The sequence below is a fragment of the Sinocyclocheilus grahami genome, unplaced genomic scaffold (genome assembly GCF_001515645.1).
Source record: "Sinocyclocheilus grahami isolate Dianchi unplaced genomic scaffold, SAMN03320097.WGS_v1.1 scaffold53.1, whole genome shotgun sequence".
Taxonomy (NCBI): domain Eukaryota; kingdom Metazoa; phylum Chordata; class Actinopteri; order Cypriniformes; family Cyprinidae; genus Sinocyclocheilus; species Sinocyclocheilus grahami.
This window is the reverse complement of record NW_015505232.1, coordinates 1,386,429-1,405,805: the sequence shown is the minus strand read 5'-3', so window position 1 is coordinate 1,405,805 and position 19,377 is coordinate 1,386,429. Positions and strand designations below refer to the sequence as shown.

The following is a 19,377-nucleotide window of genomic DNA, read 5'->3' as shown; positions in this document are numbered from 1 at the left end:
GTGACAGAGTCTTAACTTTGATAAAGAATATCTCTTTGGTTTTGAGACTTTAGTCTTTGCAGCTTCAGGGATCTTATCTATGCACAATCAGCTTGTAACACTCCACAGAGAAAGAGAAACTTGAAATCGCATCACACCTTTAAAGTGATTAACGAAGAGTCCCCCTGTAGTTAAATATTTTATCCCTTAAAACTTCTTTGATCATCAAAATGACATATTTAAATGTTTTGTCTTGTGAAAATAATTTTCTCATGCTTTAAAATAGCTTGAATGTAACTCTACACCCTTGCCTCATTTACTATACGCGGATCTATGAATATGCAAATTAGTCCCGCCTCCACTCAGTCACAGCCAGCACCTCCTGATCCACTGAACTGTAGTAACCGCAAAACAATGGCATACACGGATAATGACTGATAAAACTATGTTTTTACTAGCGGACAACTACAGTGAACATTCGTTAAAGTTACTTACTTGACTATGTTGTGTCCTAAAATGCCTTGAAGACTCGAATACAGCCGTTTGTGATTGTTAATTCGCACCCGCGAGCATACACATGTGACTCCGGGCTACTTTTACACCGATGCCAAGGGTTATAATGCAAGTTAGCGGTTCTAAATTCACATTAAACCACAGCTGCATGGTTTTTTTGCTCTGATTTATTTTTGGTTTTGTGCTGGTATTGGTATATTTCGCATGCTAGTGATAGGAATCGATCCCTTGACGGGATTGGTTATTGGTTTGTGACGTAGCAAACCGAGGGCTGTTTCAAACCATATTTCTGGGTCAGCCTTTGGGAAACTACCGTTTTAACGAGAAAATACACAGCAGTGATGTTGATTAATAGATTGGCACATGGTTTGTCTGAAAGCATATTAAAAACACCACATAGACAAATAAACAACATAAAAAACTTGATTTTTATTACAGGGGGACTTTAAACGTTGAAGTTGTATAATAAAAAATCTATTTCCGTGGATCTGACTGGGTGGGAAAGCTGTCAGGCCCACTCGCAGATCCGCCCATGCTTGTTGTAACATTATACAATTCTGTACTATCACTTTTAAAACGGGGAAATAATGTCACCGTTTTTTATATTTAGAGGGAAGTAGTTCTCTAAAGTTTCCTCTCGTTTCTATATGAGAGCCGCACGCGCTCCAGTGCTGCAGGTGGCGACCGTGAACTACTGAGCGCAAGGACAGCACGCGAAGTGCACGCAGACAAAGCGGACGTGCGCGTGCGCCACTTCCTTTCTCCTCCGCAGCTCGCGACGCCTCAGCATGGTGAGTGCTCGAGCGACTCCGTAATGTTAGAAAATAGCACTTTTACCCACTTCTCACGTGTAATAGCCGCATTATAACAACACGGTCCTACGTTTTTAATCATGATGAAAAATATAATGTCGCTTTAGTGGGCCATTTCAGCGTTTGTATATGATTATTTTGTATGAAGTGTTGTCGCATCGTGCGCGAGGCCCGAACACGCGCACTGCATTAGCACATTTATTTATTACAACTCTGACCATGTAATTATTAAAACACGCTTTTATTTATGCATGTGCTTGAAATGAGTTTTCTGTAACTGTCTAGCCGCCTAAGGATACCAAGCAGAAGAAAGATGCGGGCAAGTCCAAAAAGGACAAGGATCCCGTTAACAAATCCGGAGGCAAAGCGAAGAAGAAGGTAAATATTAAGAGTTAGAAGTATTTTACGTCACTTAAGAGACCTGTCAGTCATCAACTATGGTTTTATGCTGTAATTGCATGCATGGATTGTAATTTTCCATGTATTTGGTCTTGAGTAGAAGTGGTCCAAAGGAAAGGTGAGGGACAAGCTGAACAACCTGGTCCTCTTTGACAAGGCCACATATGACAAGCTGTACAAAGAAGTTCAACATTCGTTAAAGTTACTTACTTGACTATGTTGTGTCCTAAAATGCCTTGAAGACTCGAATACAGCCGTTTGTGATTGTTAATTCGCACCCGCGAGCATACACATGTGACTCCGGGCTACTTTTACACCGATGCCAAGGGTTATAATGCAAGTTAGCGGTTCTAAATTCACATTAAACCACAGCTGCATGGTTTTTTTGCTCTGATTTATTTTTGGTTTTGTGCTGGTATTGGTATATTTCGCATGCTAGTGATAGGAATCGATCCCTTGACGGGATTGGTTATTGGTTTGTGACGTAGCAAACCGAGGGCTGTTTCAAACCATATTTCTGGGTCAGCCTTTGGGAAACTACCGTTTTAACGAGAAAATACACAGCAGTGATGTTGATTAATAGATTGGCACATGGTTTGTCTGAAAGCATATTAAAAACACCACATAGACAAATAAACAACATAAAAAACTTGATTTTTATTACAGGGGGACTTTAAACGTTGAAGTTGTATAATAAAAAATCTATTTCCGTGGATCTGACTGGGTGGGAAAGCTGTCAGGCCCACTCGCAGATCCGCCCATGCTTGTTGTAACATTATACAATTCTGTACTATCACTTTTAAAACGGGGAAATAATGTCACCGTTTTTTATATTTAGAGGGAAGTAGTTCTCTAAAGTTTCCTCTCGTTTCTATATGAGAGCCGCACGCGCTCCAGTGCTGCAGGTGGCGACCGTGAACTACTGAGCGCAAGGACAGCACGCGAAGTGCACGCAGACAAAGCGGACGTGCGCGTGCGCCACTTCCTTTCTCCTCCGCAGCTCGCGACGCCTCAGCATGGTGAGTGCTCGAGCGACTCCGTAATGTTAGAAAATAGCACTTTTACCCACTTCTCACGTGTAATAGCCGCATTATAACAACACGGTCCTACGTTTTTAATCATGATGAAAAATATAATGTCGCTTTAGTGGGCCATTTCAGCGTTTGTATATGATTATTTTGTATGAAGTGTTGTCGCATCGTGCGCGAGGCCCGAACACGCGCACTGCATTAGCACATTTATTTATTACAACTCTGACCATGTAATTATTAAAACACGCTTTTATTTATGCATGTGCTTGAAATGAGTTTTCTGTAACTGTCTAGCCGCCTAAGGATACCAAGCAGAAGAAAGATGCGGGCAAGTCCAAAAAGGACAAGGATCCCGTTAACAAATCCGGAGGCAAAGCGAAGAAGAAGGTAAATATTAAGAGTTAGAAGTATTTTACGTCACTTAAGAGACCTGTCAGTCATCAACTATGGTTTTATGCTGTAATTGCATGCATGGATTGTAATTTTCCATGTATTTGGTCTTGAGTAGAAGTGGTCCAAAGGAAAGGTGAGGGACAAGCTGAACAACCTGGTCCTCTTTGACAAGGCCACATATGACAAGCTGTACAAAGAAGTTCCAAACTACAAGCTCATCACACCCGCTGTGGTCTCTGAGAGGCTGAAGATCAGGGGCTCGCTGGCCAGGGCTGCCCTGCAGGAACTGCTTAACAAAGGTGATCATCTGATTGATTCTGAACTCCTCGTGTTCATGTACTACCTGTACATCACATATGGCATTTTTTTTTGTAGGTTAACTCATTCAGAGATGTCTCGAGTTTTATTTTGAATCCATGATGGAGTGGCATTTTGCGTTTCTCATTGTTAGGTCTGATCAAGCTGGTGTCCAAACACAGAGCTCAAGTGATCTACACCAGAAACACCAAGGGCACAGATGAGGCAGCTCCAGAGAAGGAGGCATAACATGGTGATTATCAACTCATAACGGCTCATTTTCATGTTTGGTGTCTTTTGTCAGCTAATGTTGTTTCGTCTACTGAATGTTTATTCATCTCTCTTTCAGATCCCACCTTGGCTTGAGTTATGGTCTTTTGTATAGGTAAATAAACAACCACAAAATGAAACTTGTGTTTGTGCATTTCTTCAACAAAGTGAATGTGTACCTACCTATGTTGTGTTTGTACTCATTACACAATTGAGAATGTATATTGTGGTTTATGACAGTAAGTTGAAACCTTTAGAAACCAGGCTTCATTTCTCACAATTAATACATATACCAGATCATAATTTTTAGCATACTGCTTTTCTCTGAGCTTTTCAAAGATAAAATTGATTATGGTGTTTTATTAAAATGGTCATTTTGGACAAGCAGGCCATTTTCAAATTGTATAATCTATACATATTTGCCATAACCTGAACATCTTTCATCTGTATGCTTGTGTAATTTTGTTTAATTAAGTAAAAATAAGAGGGACAGGGTACGTTTTAAAGCAAGATTATCTTTGCAAAAATATCACTTCGATAAACCTCTTCAAATCAGCACCTACTATCAGTGAAGTTCAGTGTGCTGAAGTTGTTTTCAGCACAATGTACTAAATGTGAAACTGAGGCACAATAGACAGAAGTAACAAATATTCTCATGTTGTCTCTTCACATTTTAATTAGGCTTAAAGGCAGCAAGACATTAGGAAAGAGTGAGGTTATACCCAGTGTATGAGACCGAACAAATAACAAGGATCTTTCATTTCATCTACTAAGCTGGGGGTCTAACACTAGTGCATCAGCAAAGTCTTCAATGGTAGGGGTTTTCTGTAGCATTCCTGAGGATCAAAAATAAGAATCTGTGAATATTTACTCTTAAGATTGACCGTTATTGAGGTCTTACAGAAAATGTAATTACAAGTGTTGCTTTTACCTTGGACCATCAGCATAGGCTCTTTACTGCCTCCATGAGCGAGCATCTCTCTGCGGTAACGCTCTGCAAATGACACAGTCTCCTTTTTAATTAGACCGGACATACAGTACGACTACAGATATTTTATGTTTTGAAAGTGAACAGTCACTATAAAATAGAAAATAATTTACACTAAACATTAAATGTAAATCAAACAAAAATAAAAAACAAGTATTTCCAGTGGTCCAAAGGAAAGGTGAGGGACAAGCTGAACAACCTGGTCCTCTTTGACAAGGCCACATATGACAAGCTGTACAAAGAAGTTCCAAACTACAAGCTCATCACACCCGCTGTGGTCTCTGAGAGGCTGAAGATCAGGGGCTCGCTGGCCAGGGCTGCCCTGCAGGAACTGCTTAACAAAGGTGATCATCTGATTGATTCTGAACTCCTCGTGTTCATGTACTACCTGTACATCACATATGGCATTTTTTTTTGTAGGTTAACTCATTCAGAGATGTCTCGAGTTTTATTTTGAATCCATGATGGAGTGGCATTTTGCGTTTCTCATTGTTAGGTCTGATCAAGCTGGTGTCCAAACACAGAGCTCAAGTGATCTACACCAGAAACACCAAGGGCACAGATGAGGCAGCTCCAGAGAAGGAGGCATAACATGGTGATTATCAACTCATAACGGCTCATTTTCATGTTTGGTGTCTTTTGTCAGCTAATGTTGTTTCGTCTACTGAATGTTTATTCATCTCTCTTTCAGATCCCACCTTGGCTTGAGTTATGGTCTTTTGTATAGGTAAATAAACAACCACAAAATGAAACTTGTGTTTGTGCATTTCTTCAACAAAGTGAATGTGTACCTACCTATGTTGTGTTTGTACTCATTACACAATTGAGAATGTATATTGTGGTTTATGACAGTAAGTTGAAACCTTTAGAAACCAGGCTTCATTTCTCACAATTAATACATATACCAGATCATAATTTTTAGCATACTGCTTTTCTCTGAGCTTTTCAAAGATAAAATTGATTATGGTGTTTTATTAAAATGGTCATTTTGGACAAGCAGGCCATTTTCAAATTGTATAATCTATACATATTTGCCATAACCTGAACATCTTTCATCTGTATGCTTGTGTAATTTTGTTTAATTAAGTAAAAATAAGAGGGACAGGGTACGTTTTAAAGCAAGATTATCTTTGCAAAAATATCACTTCGATAAACCTCTTCAAATCAGCACCTACTATCAGTGAAGTTCAGTGTGCTGAAGTTGTTTTCAGCACAATGTACTAAATGTGAAACTGAGGCACAATAGACAGAAGTAACAAATATTCTCATGTTGTCTCTTCACATTTTAATTAGGCTTAAAGGCAGCAAGACATTAGGAAAGAGTGAGGTTATACCCAGTGTATGAGACCGAACAAATAACAAGGATCTTTCGTTTCATCGACTAAGCTGGGGGTCTAACACTAGTGCATCAGCAAAGTCTTCAATGGTAGGGGTTTTCTGTAGCATTCCTGAGGATCAAAAATAAGAATCTGAATATTTACTCTTAAGATTGACCGTTATTGAGGTCTTACAGAAAATGTAATTACAAGTGTTGCTTTTACCTTGGACCATCAGCATAGGCTCTTTACTGCCTCCATGAGCGAGCATCTCTCTGCGGTAACGCTCTGCAAATGACACAGTCTCCTTTTTAATTAGACCGGACATACAGTACGACTACAGATATTTTATGTTTTGAAAGTGAACAGTCACTATAAAATAGAAAATAATTTACACTAAACATTAAATGTAAATCAAACAAAAATAAAAAACAAGTATTTCCAGTCACCATGAGTGCCATTATCTGTGCACTCCGCATCCATGACAAAATAGCAAAACATATGCATGACAAAGCTGTCCTACATGGCCAGGAGTTGGAGTTGAAAACTCCACACTAACCTGCTGAAGGGGTCCTGTAGAAAGCACTGCCTCCACACCGAGGCAACCGCCCTGGACATGAGGTAGGAGTAATATTTAGCACCATAGCCAACCAGGTGACTTAATCTCAGCTGTCAAGCCTACGTCATCAGAGAATATAGAGCTAAACATTTTATTTTTAACATGGGTCAAAAATAAAAAAGGTAATAATTAGACAAATTGAGCAGAATCTGAAATGCATCTGTGATGTTGCCACTCACTGTGTCATTAACATATGGTAACCCATACATTTTCTCCTGTATTCCTCTGAGGATGTCAGTGGTTGATCTGTATTGTGGTATTCCATGATAAACCTGGTCCAAAGCTGCATAGAAAATCTGTAAGGAGAAGTGTTGCACAAAAAAAAATAAACATTAATCACTAGTAGACTTAATATATAAAGTCTACCGTATCATATTTATGTACATTTTAAGGCCTCTAAATTATCAACATGGTCAAAAACCTGTATCTACTACATGCCTTCTTTCATCTGATTTACAGTTTATACTTTATAAATAAAAGGCCTTTTAGTATAGTTTACAGGTCATGGCTCATGAGTCTTTTTGCTGTGAATTCTTTACTGAATCTTATGAATTTAATATTGCTAGTAATATTTTAAGATGAACATTAACTGGACTGAAGCAACTTGGTTATAAATTACAACTTAGGTATATATGATTATCCATTAACTATTTGTTTTTCTTCAGAAAATCGTGTTAAAATGTAAGCATCAAATAAGAGACTTGGAACTTGACATTTGTTCTTCTCTCAATCATCACAGTATTGCACTGCATTGTATGTTTTGTTCCCCACAATAAAAATCTACTTCAAAATCTAATCTTTTTGATCATGAACTAAGCTTTTAAATTTACTAAGACTATACTAAATACTAAATGATATTTATATGTAATTTATGCAAGTAGCCTGCTATTATAAATTCTCATTCATTTACATTACAAGCTATCAGAATTTCATATTTATTTTTGACCATATACAGGTGCATCTCAATAAATTATTCAAGCAACTTGGGCTATGAGCTTCTCCACCCTTCCTCCAGTTTCTAGGACCTTGGTTTCCAAATGAAATACAAAACTTGCTCTCATCTGAAAAGAGGACTTTGGACCACTGGGCAACAGTCCAGTGATAGATCTCAATTACTTTCTTTCTCATTTGTTTCTGAATTTCTTTGGATCTCGGCATGTCTAGCTTTTGAGGATCTTTTGGTCTACTTCACTTTGTCAGGCAGGTCCTATTTAAGAGATGTCTTGATTGCGAACAGGTGTGGCAGTAATCAGGCCTGGGTGTGGCTAGAGAAATTGAAATCGGGTGTGATAAACCACAGTTTTAACAGGGGGGCAAACACTTCTTCACACAGGGCCATGTAGTTTTGGATTTTGTTTTCCCTTAATAATAAAAACCTTCATTTAAAAACTGCATGTTGTGTTCACTTGTGTTATCTTTGACTAATATTTAAATTTGTTTGATGATCTGAAACATTCAAGTGTGACAAACATGCAAAAAAAATAAGAAATCAGGAAGGGGGCCAACACTTTTTCACACCACTGTATATATGTACACACACTACCCTTCAATGCTTGAAAGAAGTATCTTAATTATGGATGCCCATTTCTGATATAGAATTTTTTTTAAGTGACTTGTTATTCTCAAATGACAATTCGGACTTTATATCTTGCAATTCCAATAAAAAAGTCAGAATGGTGAGAAATATACTCAGAACTGCGAGACATAAACTTGCAGATATAAATATAAACTTGATATTCAGAGGTCAAAAGGAGAACAGTGACATAAAAAGTCGCGATTACCTTTTTTATTTTTTCAACAGAACCACATGAAAGACATGAATGTGTTTATTCAGCAAGGATGCATTCAACTGATCAAAAGTGACACTAAAGATTTTAACATTTTCAAAACTTTCTATTTTAAATAAATGCTGTTCTTTTGATCTTTCTACTGTATTCATCAAAGAATTGAAAAATATATGCCTGTTGTATATTAATGTATATGTAGCAGCACAACAGTTTTCAACATTGATAAGAAGAAAAAAAAATTCTTGAGCAGCAAATCAGCATATTAGAATGATTTCTGAAGGATCATGTGACACTGAAGACTGCTGAATTTTAGCTCTAACATTACAGGTACAAATTACCTGATAAAATATTTTAAAACAGAAAAACTGTAATGATATTTTACTTTACTACTTTATTTTTGATCAAATAAATGCAGCCTTTGTGAGCATAAGAGACTTCTTTCAAAAACATTGACAATTCTTACCAATTCTAAAGTCTTAATCTCATACAAACACAGTTTTGAGTCACAATTACCTTTTTTATTTTTTATGAACAAAAGTCAAGGGTTCTGAGTTAAATTATGACTTTTTTTAATATCTGCAAGTTTATGTCTCACAATTCTGCAATTATTTTCTCGGAATTGCAAGTTGTAAAGTCTGAATTGCAAGAAAAAGTAGTCAGAATTAAGATAAAAAGTCACAATTTCCTTTTTTTATTCCGTTGCAGGAACAGGCTTCCATACTTATAAATATATACAGGAATACTGTGAAATATTATTACAATTTAAAATAACTGTTTCCTATTGTAATATATTTTACAATGTAATTTATTCCTGTGATGCATCAGCAGCCATTACTTCACTCTTCAGTGTCAGTGTTATAGAAAGGTCGAAAGAATAGCATTTATTTAAATTAGAAATGACTTTACTGTCACTTTTGATACATTTAATGCATCTTTACTGAACACAACTATTAATTTCTGTCCCCAAACTTTTGAATGGCATTTGTTGTATATGTGTGAATAGAATATGTGTCAAGAGCAGACAGCTGTACCTGGTGAGGTTTATCAGGTCTGCGGAATAAATCACAGTAGATATATCCCAGCAGTCCCTCTGTTTCATGGACCACAGCCTGTTGGCAGCACTAAAAACAGTAAATACAGCTGCCCATCTGCATTAATACATCTGAGAGTGATCGACAGACAGTTGATCTTGAAAACTGAGCAAACAGATGGAGGAGAGAGTCTCACAAGCTTTCAGACATCTTCGCACCACAGTTCACCCATCTTTGGCTGCTCTGCTTGAAAAGGAACGCCCAGAAGCTGCATGAAGAGACGAATGAGTCCCTCCATACAAGCACCCAGAAGTAAGGGCTGTAGACGCTGGGATCAATGTTAAACCTACAAGTACATGAGTGTGTATGAGGATAAACAGGAAGTAGATGGTAGGGTTGGGCCGATGGCTGATAGAAATCCCGATGTTGAGCCGGCACTTACCACACATTTTACAAGATTAGATGTTTGTCAGTGGTGTTCAGGATCTGCAAATCATTCGCCATGTAGCGAATCAGCTCATGGGGAAATATGAATAATTAACCATAACTAATTATGATTAATTATTAATATTTTAGATCCACTGTAGATATTTAGCTGACCACTCAGGGTCAACCGTCTTGTCAATTCTAAGAACGTTAATTTCCTGGTTAAAGGAAATAACTTTCTTACTGTACAATTCTATAAGTTTGTAACGTAAATCTGCATGATTATTGACTCCGGTTATGAGTAAACAATGAACACGTCAAGTGTGATACAAGTAAGGTTTTATTAACTACATAAACACTTAAACTAGTCTAACATACTACATAAACACATTAAGCCGGTTTAACATACACATACACACACACACACATACAGTTGGTATAGGAAAGGGTTAAAGTTTAGCACTAAAGAAAGAGACATAAAAGAAGAACAAGAAGGAAGAGAAATGGAAAAATCAGAAACGAGGGATTAGGTTAAATTCAAATTGCTTCACACTGGACACACGCATGCTGTATTTAAGAGCTTCAATTAAAGAGTGTTAACCCCTAATTGTTAAAGCTATTTGAGTAGCTTGGCCTAAAATGAAACTATGCTAAGTCGTGTTAGCTTAGCTGCTTCAAATGGTTTGTTTACAAACATGGCGTGTTGTGCTATGTGACGTTAGCACTTCCTGTGACACGTTGTTGTCACGGTAACCAATGCATGCCCGTGTAATTAATGCAGTTTAATGTCTGTCTATGTTAAACAGTCATAGTTTTAGAACGTGGTGCTTTCAGCCTTCAAGACTTGTTGTATTACCTAAGCATTTCGGTGAGTGCTTCTCTAATGCAACAATAAACTTCTTGCACTTGTTTAAAGAATTACAAAACGTGTTTACTGTAAGTTAAAACCGGTTTAAACATATATGTAGTTATGTTTGCCTCACATATGAGTACTAAAGTACAGTATTACACCTTTAATTTCACTCAGCGAGTGAAACACAGTAATGACCACCAGGTTGCTCGGCTTATATATATACAGTCAAAGTGTAGATGAATTGCTTCAATCTAATTATAAACTATAAGGCCTTTATGCTGTAGAAAGGGGAGCAGCGCTCACATCTACCTTGATATAACTGTACTGAGATTTCTTCTTCAAAGAAACAATTTAAACAATACTGCAATTTTGTGATTTCTTCACTAAAGCATATTACATTATGGTACAGTTTGGACATGCCGCTGAGCTGAGATTCAGACTTACGCTTTGTCAGGACAGATTTATGCTTTAATACTGAAATTAGGGTTTCTTTGCTAAAATCAGATTAACCTTACACCGATGCCATTAAGCATGAAATACATAAAGACTCTACCAATTATAATAGCGGTACCAATTCAAACCCCCACTTTATCTGCATCTCAACAAGCCAGCAAATAGGGACACCACCGGGCATCTGAAGTCACGTCCTATTTTAACCTGGGCTATCAAGCACACACTTTTTAAGTTGCCAGTGTTTAAACTCATAACTTTCGTTTTATCATGCCCGCATTCTCCACCAATCTGTAGCGGATTAGCTCATGGGGAAATATGAATAATTAACCATAACTAGTTATAATTAACTATTCATATTTTAGATCCACTGTAGATATTTAGCTGACCACTCAGGGTCAACTGTCTTGTCAATTCTAAGAACGTTAATTTCCTGGTTAAAGGAAATAACTTTCTTACTGTACAATTCTATAAGTTTGTAACGTAAATCTGCATGATTATTGACTCCGGTTATGAGTAAACAATGAACACGTCAAGTGTGATACAAGTAAGGTTTTATTAACTACATAAACACTTAAACTAGTCTAACATACTACATAAACACATTAAGCCGGTCTAACATACACATACACACACACACACATACAGTTGGTATAGGAAAGGGTTAAAGTTTAGCACTAAAGAAAGAGACATATGGAATGACATTTATGGAACCATTTTGCATATTCAGCAGATCTAAAACCTGAGGGAAAACGTCAGATTCTTAGTTCAAACAAACCTTGTAAAAAGGTGTAACTGATACTTAATGCATCAATTAAATCGACTAAGTTTGATACTTGCGTATGTCTGAAAAAGATTCCTGATGCAATCTTAAGGTCCAAGATCTTGCTGAAATTAGTTGATGAAAAGAACCAGTTTGAGTCAGAGTCTTTGGTGAATGGAAAGTCGAGGCCGAAAGGCCTGGCACAAGCTTTGGTATCCTGAAGCGTTCTCTCACATTTTCTTAGCTTCTGGCCGAACCACCGACTGAGGCGGGTCCCCGGAGCCGGGCCTTTTAGGTCGGGGAAGATCTCCGCCTTTCAAGATGGGCTTGTCCAATGAGCACAATGGAATTCCCGAGCGGGAGGTGGCAATTGCTGGAGGGTTTACGACCCTTTGTTCTCGAAGCATGGTAATTTGCAAATGTACTTAAATCGAAATTATTAATGATTCTCAGGGCCCTAATATATATTGCCTATGTACCACCATATAATATGCACGCTTGTTTCGATCATAGGAAGGCGAATTCATAGATACTAGACATGAAATAGTTACTTATATGAATGAGTGGTTTATCGTAAGCATGAATAAAAATAGTCTATAATACAACAGATTAAATACAACACAGCAATAATATACACAATGGCCTGAAGAAAATGGGTGTTCATTCAAAGAAGGTTTTCCTATGAATTAATTAGTAGAAAAGTCCATTTCTCCTGTGCATTTGTGTCCCTTTGTTTCTGGAGAAAGCAGAATGAGAGCCGGCTCGCATTCCACAAGGTTGTAAATGTATCGGGTTACCATGAAACCAGGGTCTTGTTCGGCGTCCTGGGGTGTTACAAAGTATTTGTGAAATCTAGCTAACAAAATATATATTGTGTGTTGGAGTGTTCCAGACGCTACAGCCATCATCCTCAGTCATCTCTCCTTACCCTGTTTATGTGGTAAGTGAAATTGTATTTACTGTAATGTAACAGGCAACCGTTACACAGTGTCTACACCGGACACGGCAGTTATCATTTCGCACCACACCGTGCCGCATCAGCTAAAGTCTGTCTGCACTGGACGCGACAAAGCGACCATTGAAAATCATCTGAAATTTGTGTCAGCACGTCATAAATAGAACGCGGCAGCAGTTTACTGACGTAAATGGGTTATGTGAGCAATGTCATGTTGAAGAAACAATACCTCATGTATTTCTTGAATGTAGCAAGTATGAACAAGAAAGAAGAAAAATGATAGTAGAAATAAGGAAAAGTGGAATTCAGGATCTTAATTTTAAGGTTTTAATAAAATGGGCAAGTGAAATAAATAGTAATGTATTCTTTGATTTTATAAGAGATGCAGGGTTGGTAAATAGAATTTAAAACTCTGTTTCACACTCCGGAGCAGAAGGTGGCGGTAATGCACCTATTTGCGTTGGTGCCAGCCGCCGTTAAAAACCAAGAAGAAGAAGAAGTTTACTGAGGAGGATTAGTCGTGTTGCGCCGCGCCACATCCAGTGTAGACAGCATCACTGATTATAATAAGTTCTATATGTGACCGGTCTGGACCTTCACTCTGCGTTGTGTTGATAATTTAATGAGACCGGACAACAGAGATTCTTCTGAATGAATAAAAAGGAACATTCATGAAAAAATGTCAATCCGTGGCCTTTCTCCACAATTTCAGCATTGACCTGCCAGTCAAAACGGATCATTTTAGCCACGGAACTGACATACATGGTTAATGAACAAAAAAAAATACATACTTCGTGTTACACAATCTCTATTAGTGTTTCAGTAAGATTAAACTGTATTTTAACAAAAAAACATTAAATTACAAGAAACGAACTAATTTGAAAAGTTTTAGCTCCAGCAGCACTCACCCTTCCCCCAGCCGCGCTTCCCGCGAACTGAAGGAAAGCAACCGGAACCTTAATTCTTAAAGGGGCCACGTACTATATTTAACAATTACAACAGATACTGAAAAATGAACATATAAGCATAGAAACAGCTCAAATAACATGCCAGAATACAAAATAATTATATAAATATAAAATAATTGATAATAACAAAGGGAGAGATTTTGTGTGAAATTAATAAATTAATATAACACCTGTTACATATACACTGATCTATATATAATGAATCTCTATTATAGATCAGTGGTTCTGTAGTATTTTGCCGCTTCGCTCGCGTCCGGTGTAGACACGGTGTTAGGAATCGTTATTTGTTCACGCTTCCCCCTCCCCCACCGCCGATGTCTTCGTTCATCGCGATGTTTCACTGTAGACATCGTCCGATGCCAATTTTGTAGACATCGCCCAACCCTATAGATGGCCTTTCCAGAGGGATGTATACATGTAAACGCCTCACTTTTCCATTCGTATGGCACAACTGAGGTATGCATGATCCCATGCCATCACTTCCTGACATGCGAAAAACAATATTTAGGAAATCTGTCTGCATTTGTAATGCAAACGAGAAAAAAAAGAAAGCAGCATTCACAAAACAAATCCACTGCACAAAATAAACACTTACAGGATTTGTCGAGTGTGTTTTCTTCTTCATTTCTTTCATCATCTTGAATTCTCTTGATGTTCTGTATTATGACAACCAACTTTACAACACACATCAAAGATTCCCATTCAAAAACAGCAGTTAGTGCGAAACGTAAACTTCATCACAGTCTCTGTAAAGCAAACAAATTTGTTTTTCAACTCCATTTGCAGCTAAAAGATAGCCAGCAAGTGATACTCTGATTATATTTACCTGGTCTTTTAGCCATCGTTCCTTTCAAATCCCTGTGTGCAAACGACTCATAGCCCACTAATGTTGCCAGCTCCTGTCTACAAGCCAAAAGTTCATCCAGACAAAGCAAGAGACTAGCGTTGGGGTACAGAAAGATTTTATACGCAGCTTCCCGCACCTACCAGAGGGAAGAAAAAAAGACACTTAAGCCTGGCTCACACTATAGAATTTTTAGCCCGATTTAGCCCCGATTTCCCCCTCCCGAGAATCGGAGCAAAAATCTTGTTGAGCCCCTCGACCGATGTTTGGAGTGGATTATCTGGTAATGTGAGGCGCTCACCGATCGAATCTTGCACCTCCCGATCAGCTCGCACACAAATCGGGGCCGCCCCGATCATATCAAACATGTTTGATATTTAGGATTTAAATCGGGATGATGATGGCTATATGATTACATCAGTACTTTCACAATAGCAATGCAAGACCGCAAAATAGCAGCTGTACGGCCCCCTTGGATAGTGGAGACGGAGGAAACTGCTTCTTGGCGTTTTATAGTAACACGACTGTCTGTATAATGTGTCGAAAACGTATCACAACAGTAAGGAGAAAGAGAAGCAGTGGAGTGAAATCGCCTCAGTTTTGAATGTACTGGGTGAGTGTAGAAAGCAGCTAGCACACTAACATATGTAAACATCACTGAAATATCAATGGAGATCTGCTGCATGAGATCACGTGAGGCGCTCCCTCTGGCATGATAATCTTAATAATATCTTGTAGTGTGTGATGCGCCACGATGTTAAAATCTTGTAGTGTGTGCATGTTTAAGATTTGAGGGAAGATCATCTACAAGCGAACCTTGTCATCTAGCTTGCATAAAGAGCCAATAGCATGTCACACCACAGGGACATGATGGATTTATGTGCACCTTTAAGCTCAGGCAACAAACAGGGAGATGGTAACTACATAAACAGAATAATACGATCACACGCACCAGCTCATTAGCAGAATCAGCATGCAACCTGTGCAAAAAAGCAGTGGCGGATGTGTTCTGGTAGAACTTGCTTATCTATGGCGTTTGGGAGCTGAGAGCCGCTCAGAAACTCGTGGTAAAGATCCAGCAGCTTCACATTCAGAGCAACAGCCTTGCTCCTCTGAGATGATTCATAACGAGATATATATAAAATCAGTATGATCACAATAAAAAGTGCTTGTATTTTTGGGTTTTAAGGATTGTTCTCACCTTGGATTCATCCAGATGTATTCCACTGATCTCAAAATCAAACATGAAGAGCTCTGCCACTCTTCTAAATCAGCAACAGAACCACATGAAAGAAATGAATGTGTTTATTCAGCAAGGATGCATTCAATTGATCAAAAGTGACAGTAAAGACATTTATATAGTTTTATATAGTTTCAAAACTTTCTCTTTGAAATAAATGCTGTTGTATATTAATATATATAATGTATATGTAGCTGCACAACTTTTTTCAACATTGATAAGAAGAAAAATGTTTCTTGAGCAGCAAATCAGCAAATTAGAATCATGTGACACTGAAGACTGCTGAATTTTAGCTCTAACATTACAGGTCCAAATTATAAATACAATATTTGTAATATTATAATATTAAAAATATATATTTTTAAATATTTTAAGATGAAATATTTTTAAAACAGAAACCATTTATTTTAAACAGTAATAATATTTTACATTATTACTATATTTTTGATCAAATAAATGCAGCCTTTGTGAGCATAAGAGACTTCTTTCAAAAACATTGACAATTCTTACCGATTCCAATTTATTTAACTCATACAAACACAGTTTTGAGTCCATAGTCGTTTCAGAAATACGTCTTCTCTTGTTTAACTTTTAAATCATGTTTAAAATGATTTTTCAAAGTTCACCTGCCTTGTGTCTGAGTCCAGTGTGGCCAAAACAGCCTCGTTTTCCAGTAAATTCTTCAGGCTCTGACACAAATCGACATTTGTATTGAGTCTGTAATATACACAAGCAAATAAAAATAAAACACAAATATTGTTTAGTACTGCCAGACTAACCAGATGACAGATACACACTTTTCCACAACAGTTCCAATTTTAATGCAGGTCCTTTCCGCTGCCTCCCGGAACGCAGCATCCGGATGAGCCACTTTGATGAAATCTGCCTGCAATGAAACACTTGTGAGATTTATTTAACAGACCCCTAACAAGAATCACAGTTTATGCTACGCCAACACAGTTATGTTGACCAGGTCTGCAACTCTGCATAAGTAGACTAACCAGATGACAGATACACACTTTTCCACAACAGTTCCAATTTTAATGCAGGTCCTTTCCGCTGCCTCCCGGAACGCAGCATCCGGATGAGCCACTTTGATGAAATTTGCCTGCAATGAAACACTTGTGAGATTTATTTAACAGACCCCTAACAAGAATCACAGTTTATGCTACGCCAACACAGTTATGTTGACCAGGTCTGCAACTCTGCATAAGCGGTCAGACAGCTGATTAAATGTTTCCACAGTGACGGCACCAGGATGTGTGCAAGCCTCGTGGACCAGAAACTCTGCTTCCCTGAGAGCCTGATGCTGAGCCATCTGGAAACCGGCAGGACCGCTGAGCTCTGATACTCCAAACAGATCCTGAGAACAGAGAGGAAAGACACTCGTTTTACACAGAAAACAAGGTCAATGCAACTGTAGTCGTTTGTATGGAAGCCTGTTTCTACCAAGGAATAAAAAATACAATAAAAAAAGGTAATTGAGACTTTTAATCTCAGAATTCTGACTTGCGAGTTTATATTTCCAAATTGCGAGTTTATATCTAGCAATTCTAAGTTGATATTTTGCAATTCTGAGTTTCTATTTCACAATTTGCTGATATAAACTCGCAATTCTGAGAAAAAAGTCAGATCTGCAAGACAAACTTTTTTCACAATTCTGACTTTATTTCTTGTAATTCTGAGTTTACATCTCGCCATTTTTTTTTGTTTCTGCCACAGATTAAAAAATAAAAAGGTAATTGTCACTTTCAATCTCAGAATTCTGATTTGTGGGTTTATATTTCCCAATTCTGAGTTTATATCTAAAAAATAAAATAAAAAATAGGCAAAATCAGAATAGCAAGATATCAATTTAGAACTGTGAGATAAAAATAGTCAGAATTCAGAATTTTTTTAATCCGTGGTGGGTTTCCATACATCTGTCATGTTAATACAAACTTATATATTATAATAATATATCACAATACTGTAACAATAAATTCAAATATAAAAATATACAAAATTATATAATTTAACTGAAAATACTTTATAAAATACTTTATCAAAAATAAATAGAAAAATGTATTAAAAATAACTTTATAAATGCTTTATTTAAAAAAAAAACAATCACTTTTATAGACAGCAAGATATGTTCGCTTAAATTATTTTACTGTTAAAGCACATATATTATAAACTATTACAAAATTCTTTTGATGATATATTATTAAAGTCTCACCACATTTTTCTGTAAATGTTCAAATCGTTGGTGCTGAACATTGAACGCTGCTCCGACAGCAGACCATGTGTATTTACTGCGTCTGTAGAGTAGAGCGCGTGTGAGCGTGTGACCATCACACACAACACTATTTAACAGGGCCCTGCACAGACATTTTGAGGGGCAGTGGCCCAAACCAAAAAAGGTGCACTATGGGGGTGGGTGCTTGTTAATACAAATGATCCAGTTGTTACATATATACAATTAAAAGAGAAGACAGCACACTCTGTAATAATTTCAGACTTTATCGTAGATGTTTTTTATAAGAATGCGCTCTCCCTCGCCTACTTCTGCCTCATCTTCAATGGAAGTAGGGGAGAGTGGGGTAAGTTGACCCACCCCCTGTTTCTTGGCAACTGTACACTTTTACTATCATGTGACCATGTTTTTTGGAACCACCCATCATTTCTGCCAGACTGTGAAAAGGAGAAGCACATGAGAGGAGTGGAAGGCACCATTTACTTTAAAAACAGTTTTTGGCTTGTCAAAGTAAAATTTTAGCATAACAGATGTAATGGTTGTTACATCAAAGCAAATTTAGCAACATATAAAACCATGCAAATCATTTAGCTAAATATTAGCCTGAACTGGTAAAGGGGTATGGGGCAAAGTGAGCCAAATGTTGCGGGGTAAATTGAGTCAGCATTTTAACTTACCTCACTACAGGGCACTGTAGTTAAGTTAAATCTCTGAATTATAAACTGGTGTTTTAATGTGATATTACTGGTTTAGTTTATCATATATACATATTATTTGTAGTTTATTTGATAGGGACAGTGTACCAAATCCTTCTCTGATAAGAACCAGAAAATGCTTTTCATCGCATTATAATCAGATATATCTTTCCACCTGTAGTCACTAATGGCCAACAAACTCTGTTTAGTCTGTTTTTAGGAAGGCTACAACTTTGGCGTTCAACATATTGTTTCAGAAATGCAAACAATTAAATACTAAAATTTAAACTTAATTTGGTTGGTTTTATGTTGTTAAAGTTAACTTTATGAAAATAAATATGACTGTTTGTAAAAGGAAATTATTAAATTAGTTTTTAAATGGTTATTTATTTCACATGGGTTTGAATCAGATTTGGCCAGATGGTCATTTTACACCCAGATGGTGCATCTTACCCACTGGCTCGACTCGGGTCAACTTACCCCTAACCTGGGGCAAACTGAGCCATGGGAAC

At 37.4% G+C, this 19,377-nt stretch overlaps 3 protein-coding genes across 3 annotated transcripts; 2 read left to right on the top strand and 1 right to left on the bottom strand.

The window, feature by feature from the left end:
• Positions 1 to 1,183: 1,183 nt before the first annotated feature.
• On the top strand, positions 1,184 to 5,434 carry LOC107583382 (40S ribosomal protein S25). The gene is made up of 6 exons (XM_016269576.1): positions 1,184 to 1,283; positions 1,590 to 1,682; positions 1,804 to 1,848; positions 4,888 to 5,026; positions 5,179 to 5,277; positions 5,374 to 5,434. The coding sequence occupies exons 1-5, from the start codon at positions 1,281 to 1,283 to the stop codon at positions 5,271 to 5,273; spliced, it is 375 nt and encodes a 124-aa protein (XP_016125062.1). The 5' UTR covers positions 1,184 to 1,280; the 3' UTR covers positions 5,274 to 5,277; positions 5,374 to 5,434.
• Positions 2,623 to 3,834, top strand: LOC107583381 (40S ribosomal protein S25). Its single transcript, XM_016269575.1, has 5 exons — positions 2,623 to 2,722; positions 3,029 to 3,121; positions 3,243 to 3,426; positions 3,579 to 3,677; positions 3,774 to 3,834. Exons 1-4 carry the CDS (start codon positions 2,720 to 2,722, stop codon positions 3,671 to 3,673), a joined length of 375 nt encoding a protein of 124 aa, XP_016125061.1. The 5' UTR covers positions 2,623 to 2,719; the 3' UTR covers positions 3,674 to 3,677; positions 3,774 to 3,834.
• A 523-nt stretch (positions 5,435 to 5,957) lies between the features above and the next one.
• mipepb (mitochondrial intermediate peptidase b) lies at positions 5,958 to 18,490 on the bottom strand. Its single transcript, XM_071582376.1, is given in 19 exon segments — positions 5,958 to 6,130; positions 6,224 to 6,286; positions 6,547 to 6,676; positions 6,797 to 6,913; positions 9,385 to 9,513; positions 9,632 to 9,744; positions 9,747 to 9,781; positions 14,281 to 14,333; positions 14,446 to 14,524; positions 14,578 to 14,596; positions 14,677 to 14,833; positions 15,647 to 15,683; positions 15,685 to 15,806; positions 15,896 to 15,959; positions 16,565 to 16,651; positions 16,732 to 16,820; positions 17,127 to 17,297; positions 18,153 to 18,294; positions 18,480 to 18,490. Coding segments are annotated over 19 exon segments (1,692 nt in total). The 3' UTR covers positions 5,958 to 6,056.
• Positions 18,491 to 19,377: the final 887 nt, after the last annotated feature.